At 44.6% G+C, this 6,223-nt stretch overlaps 1 protein-coding gene across 2 annotated transcripts; it reads right to left on the bottom strand.

The window, feature by feature from the left end:
• Positions 1-2,020: 2,020 nt before the first annotated feature.
• Positions 2,021-3,066, bottom strand: LOC135906070 (uncharacterized). Of its 2 annotated transcripts, none has more exons than XR_011511496.1 (4): positions 2,860-3,066; positions 2,410-2,569; positions 2,215-2,337; positions 2,021-2,117 (listed from the first exon to the last, which is right to left on the bottom strand). XR_011511496.1 is itself a non-coding variant. In XM_070532348.1 (4 exons), the coding sequence occupies exons 1-4, from the start codon at positions 3,004-3,006 to the stop codon at positions 2,075-2,077; spliced, it is 441 nt and encodes a 146-aa protein (XP_070388449.1). In that variant the 5' UTR covers positions 3,007-3,066; the 3' UTR covers positions 2,021-2,074. The 2 variants fall into 2 exon arrangements, 1 of the variants encoding a protein (XP_070388449.1); XM_070532348.1 differs by having other exon boundaries at positions 2,247-2,337.
• Positions 3,067-6,223: the final 3,157 nt, after the last annotated feature.

The following is a 6,223-nucleotide window of genomic DNA, read 5'->3' as shown; positions in this document are numbered from 1 at the left end:
CCAATATATATTTCCTTTTCCGTGCTACACGTTCAACTCACTTGAGGAATTTACTGGTGCTTGTTGCTTGCGGAATATACATGACGGCGAATGTGCTTGTTTGGCGAACTGACGCAGGCTGTTCGGCCCAAATTTTTTAGTGAAATATGCCTTTTCGACCATGTGGCTACAGCCAGAACAAGTCGAAGCGTCAATCATTATATTAGTATGGGACATATTGAAGATATGATAATTCCCCGGTGGAGGGTAAAAATCAAGTGAAATATGTAAGGCTTGTGGTGTTTTATTTATGAATGTTTGCGATGTTCTCTTTTATGTATGACGAAGCGGATAGTTCTCTGTTTGTATAACTAAACAACGCTGCATCGAGACATGGTGAGGCAGAAGGTGCTTGAATTTTACTTTTCTAGGCACCCTAAGCAGCGCTGTAGTACCCCGAGAATACTTTAGGCATTCCAATTGGCGCTGTAAAAAATGTTTTATGGTTTCAATTCGAAGTTGTAGTGAACTGATGGGGTTCGCGAAGAACGCGTGCCTCGGCATACCGACAGTCGGTTCCTACCGTTGCGTGAGGGGTGTGCCATATTGTCGATAAAGGCTGCTGAGGGCCACCATGAAACATTTTATCGCTTGCAATTGATTGGCTCTCGATCTTAACCACGAAACTTTTCTCTCAGGTGATTGCTATACTATGGTATTTGTGAATCAACTATGTAAATACTCTACATGACGTGCCGTAGTGTTAGCAGCCATGAGCAATTCGTTTTTTGGAGGCCTGTTTCAGAGAGGGGTGAAAATAGCAGCAAACTTTTTTTATAAGAAATGCGCGCCTAACTCTTTCTTTTACGCATTAATAAATGGCCATATTTGACTAGAACTCACCAGAGTAATAAGAATCATAACGACAGCTTCGCTGGGCAGTGTCTTTCTAACATGGATAACATGTTGACGCCAATAACCAAGATTTTTCTTCCATGTAAAATGCAATGCCTCTCATAGCTAAATACTAAAATAGTGTTAAGTGTTTAGCGAAGCATCATACGCAACTTCGCGTGTTGAATTTGCACACATTCTTTTTGCGCAAAATTTATGGACAGACACGGCGCATGTATGCATTGTAAAACCAGTAGACCCCTTCAACGCTACATAGAATTGCGATATTCAAGCCGTAAATTTTCCTGACTCACGCGCTTTAGGCGAAATAACTATGGTTCAGGAATGGCAGCAGAAAGAAGCCGACATATCCTTCAATACCCAAGTAACCACGGATATCCGTGGGACGTCCGCCATAAGTCCCAACGTCCGTCCATTCGGATATCCAACATGGACGTCCGTGGGACGTACAGGAGAAGTCCATATCCTGTTTGGATGTCCGAAGGACATCCCAATGGGATGTCCATGGGACATCCAGTTTTGAACGTCCGCTGGTTGTCCGTAAATAGGCATGTCCAGGATATATACACTAGCTAACATAATTATGTAAACTAACATGAAAATATTGCCGGAAAATTGTTCATATTATGTTTGCTTGTTTTTATTCTCTGTCAGACACAGTCTACGCTTTGCAAAGGCAAAATAAATATATTTCCAACTTGATATATAATTTGCCCATTTTAACATCGTAGTATTATAATACGTTTCTTTTCTATCAGTGGGTCATATAAATGAAGTTTGCTTTCAAAAAATGCTTGTGGATGACTAGCAGAATAGATAAGCGCCCATTTGAAGCGACTTCAAAAAAAAAAAAAAAATGGAAAGACGCACGTAGGAAACGTACACAAGACGGGAATGAGGCTGGTTCCTGTCTGTCCAGCCTCTTTCTAGTCTTGTATTCCTGCGTGCATTTTTTGGCATGTTTTTTTCTTAAAACAGGAAGTAGTTTCCTGTGTTCAAATTTGCATATAATTATACAATTGCATGCTACAAGTGGAGAATTCTTATTTTGTTTCATTTTGAATCCTCAATCACTATGTGCAGCCAAACAGGTCTAGTAAAGCTTTAGTAAAAATCAAGGAAAACATTCCACAATTCAACAAGACTTTATTTTCCACTTTTGTAAGCTAATTAAGCACCATCATGGTCCTGCACGGAAGTAGCGTCTGGTTTCTGTACAGCAACTGAAATAAACAGACAAGTAATAATTAAACTCCATTTTAAGCGTTAGCTTCAACCTCTAGCTGCCAAATGTTTACTCAAGAAAACCATTTCACATACACTTTCAGTCTTTCTTAGCAGTGGCTGCACACCTTTCTTTTGCCCTGCGCAGCCACTCCTTTATGTGGTAGAGCACGTCGTCTACCGTGCAGTCTTTGTGGTGGCGTGTCCGCCGAGCAGCCGCTAAAAGAAATGGGCGCGCCTTAAGTTTCAAGAAACAGTCAATTTCTACCAGATGTGAAGATGTACACTTACAGAACAGAACTTTGACGAGCTTCAGGTCCCTAAATCGAACCTTGCCTTTGCGGCCGTCCATACTAAATTCCGACGCAGCCTGATCACTCATTATATAAGCCATCATTGACTTAATAGTTGTGTTCAGGGTTCTTGTTCCATAGCCCATAAGGTCCAGAACCTGGAAGAAATTTAGGATATGTATGTAACTCTCAGCTAACATGCAAGTACATAGCATATCTTCTGAGATGTCGGTGTGGCAGTGAAATGGGTTTACACAGATGCAAATGCCAGGGCCACTGAGCACATGTATCTGTGAATGCAAACAAGACGAAAATTGTATGCACTGAAACAAGTGGAGCAAAGTTGGTCATTCACTGGCACACTTTTTTGAAACAGGTTGTACATATGCAAATATTCAGCAAAACCGAGACGCTAGCATCTGAAACGAAATGTCTTACTGAACCATACCAGAGCTTCACTTTTTCCTTCAGTCAGTTCTTCATTGAAATCAAGGACTTCTCGCACACTGTCCAGTGGGCAGCGCAGCACTGGCTCAGGAGTGTTTGAAGTTTCTGCACCTGGAGGACTATTTCTTTGTAGGGCTACTGTCAGCATCTGTATAATTTCAGCCTGATTGTGCCTCACGATATTTAAACTGTTTATAACCCGCCGCTGAAACTCTGTAATGGTACGCCCACACTAGCGACAAAAACGCGCGCGACACGCCGCACGCGGCAAGCGACCGCGCGGCAGACGCGTGCGGGCAAGTCCACAGTGGCGTTTTGCGGCACGCGGCAGCGGCCCGTGGAGTCCCGCGTTGTCTCGTTCCATTCGATACTTCTCGCGACAACGCGCTCTCCGTTCTGCCCATTTCGTCTTCCATCGGAAGTGTCTGTGTTTTTTTGCGCCACTGCCGGCCACGCTCAGGCATGTCGGATACGGACGAGGAGCTACTGGTGACTGTGAACACTATAATACTTGTTTGTTCTTTACTTGTGCGACGCCGACGTGCCAGACAGCGGACGAGAAAGTTTTGAGTGCGGTACAGGGACACTGAGGGCCAGGCGCGCACTCTGCTTCCCCACCTTCACCAATTACTCACCTGTCATGCCAAACTGCTGTCCATAATGTGCCAGCGGTTGGCGCGCAGCTCCTTGTCCGACGCTCGATTTATCATAGAGGTACGCATATCCGCGAACGGTTTCCAAAAACGCCTCCATTGTTAGGCGAATTCTTCGTCGACGCCTCAGTGGCGGTGTGGTAAGGCTTAACAAAAACAGCCCGCTTGACTGGAAATGGCCTCTGAGATTTTACGGCGCGCGTGTCACTGTTCAGTCTCAGAGCCCATAGATTATGATTCTTTGCTTATGCGACAGGTGGCGCCACAACAGCGCGGCTCGTAAAGCGGCTCGCTTCTGATTGGTGGACGTTTCGCGTCTGCCGCGAAAAATGGGTCTCGCACCCATTCGCGCGTTTGCCGCGCGTTGCTGCCGCTTTTCGTGAATCTTGCCGCGCGCGACAGCACCGCTCGCCGCGCGCGTTGTGTCGCGCGCGTTTTTGTCGCTAGTGTGGACGTACCATAAGAGGGAAAACAGCATTAAACAAGTAAAGTAAGCCAGAGTACTGCTGTTCGAAAACTTACCAGCACTGCTCAGGGCTGTCCCCGAGGTTTGTCGACAACCTGGAAAGTGCAACACAGCGATTAATGAGCAAGCACCCCAAAAGTGTGTTGGAACTGTGAGAAATAGGCAAAGTGAGTTTTACAATTGGCACTGGGGCTGGCATCCAAATGCTGCTGACTCTCAGCTCCTGCAATAATAGCTGCAGTGTTTGTTATGCAACTCGGTTCTGAACGTGTGCAAGCAAGACAGAACAAAATGACATGAAATTGGGAAAACCTTTTTACCTTGGGACTGTTGCGCCACCTCAGCCACAGCCACACAATCCCTAATTAGGCCGACTTCGTCCTCATTCCGATTTTCGAAAGGAAGAGCGGGTGTCTCCCGACTAGAACCTGCAGAAAGAGAGGGTCAGTGCAATCAAACGACACCTAGCTGGCAATGAGCTGATATGCTACCTGGCAGTGACGTCATCTCTGAATTTCCTTGCAGAGGCTCCATTCTGCGCTTTTTTGGGACTCTGCAAGCTGAACAAAACCAATGAAACCTCACATTGAAAACAACCACCAAATGGTCTGCCAACAAAAAATATGCGAATTTTATAAGCTCAGGGCCACCATTTAAAATTTTCTAAGTTACTCATGTTACTGGATCCTTATGTAGTGCACCACCTGGCAATCACTTTTCCACACACTAGTGCCACTGAAAGTAGCAACTTGACCAAGGTAAAATACGAAAACAAAAGTCTTACGTGTCTTGTGCTGCATGGAAAGCTGCAAGGGGGCGCGCGGAAGGTCATCATCGGAATCAGATTCCGAACTGTAGCGCAAAGGTCTAATTCTCTTCCGCTTTCCACCGCCATCAGATTCCGATAAATCGGACCTGAACCGGGCCTCTTCCAACTTTGCACGGCCATCTTCATATGTGTCTGAGGTATAGTGCATTGACAATAGTTAGAAGGCCGAAACTATGCACACGATCACATGTATACCATCAACATAAATTAATTGAAGCGCGGACAGTAAAGTGATGACAACGACTGCTACGTGCAATGGCTTTGGAGGCTGTTTCTAAACATGCATGGAGCAGTTCAAAGTAAAAATTTTAGAGTGAAATAACCCACTGGCATGCACATATGCAGGTAAATTTGTAAACCGAACAAAGCAATTAATGCAATATAACTTCGTAACTGGCGTTTGAATTTATAGTGACAGTACACATAATAGTCAAGGGAATACTCACGGAATACACCTTTCACGAGCGCATCATATGAGAGGAATCCCGCATCTGGTTTTGCTGCGCGTCGAACCATTCTTGTGGCTCTATCTGATGGCACTTTTGGCCACAGACATTTGTCACCATTTACCCACGTGCAAGGCACAACCTCCACTTCCTCTGTAGCAGTAAACTCCACAATTGCATACATCTGAAATGATGCCACCACGCGCATATTAAAACAAAAAACCCAACTATACATTTAAAAAAAAAGGTACACTATTTCAGCTATCGCTCTACACCATCCCAGACAGGCCGGGCCACATGCACGCTAATCGTTGTCAAGGCGGATTAGCTGCAGCGCGACAGGTTAAATAATAATAATTTATTTGCTCAAAGACATGAGCCCCCCACCCGGTGACATGCAAGGCTACAAAGGATAGACGCACGTGCGCCGGCTAGCCCATCAACGAAGGGTAATAAATAGTACAAATAACGGCAGCGCTTTGCATAAATATTAATATAAGGACCACTAAGCATAGATGCACTTACCATGCTCTGGCAAACTTCAAATTAAGTGACCGCGCCGACCACGCTCCGAGCTCAGGTTTGAATTGGGCGCCGGGACAGACGAAGTAAATATCTATACGCGTACAAAGGTAGCAAGCGCACAGAAAAAAAAGAAGCGCTACATATATATATATATATATATATATATATATATATATATATATATATATATATATATATATATATATATATATATATATATATATATATATATATAGTGGTATAAAGTTTGTAAACAGGGATAACGTACCTCAGACAGGCTGGCCAACGTTTCTACAGGAGGACCTATCTTCGTCAAAGGCGGCCTCGTCATCGTCGGCGTGTTAGTTTTAAAGGGTTAGTGCAGTGACGTCACATGCGGAAGTTGTCGCTGGCGGCTGGTTTTAAAGAGAGCGATTACAAGAGGAAACAAGCGCTGTCGTCCGACG

This window comes from Dermacentor albipictus, chromosome 1 (genome assembly GCF_038994185.2).
Source record: "Dermacentor albipictus isolate Rhodes 1998 colony chromosome 1, USDA_Dalb.pri_finalv2, whole genome shotgun sequence".
Classification (NCBI taxonomy): Eukaryota; Metazoa; Arthropoda; class Arachnida; order Ixodida; family Ixodidae; genus Dermacentor; species Dermacentor albipictus.
This window is presented reverse-complemented; position numbering and strand designations above follow the sequence as displayed.

Coding starts and splice junctions, on each gene's coding strand:
- LOC135906070 (XM_070532348.1), bottom strand. CDS start 3,006: ATGCTGACAGTAGCCCTACAAAGAAATAGTCCTCCAGGTGCAGAAACT. Junction 2,570..2,859: donor AAGGAAAAAGTGAAGCTCTG/GTATGGTTCAGT, acceptor AATTTCTTCCAG/GTTCTGGACCTTATGGGCTA. Junction 2,118..2,246: donor CTGCGCAGGGCAAAAGAAAG/GTGTGCAGCCAC, acceptor TGTTTATTTCAG/TTGCTGTACAGAAACCAGAC.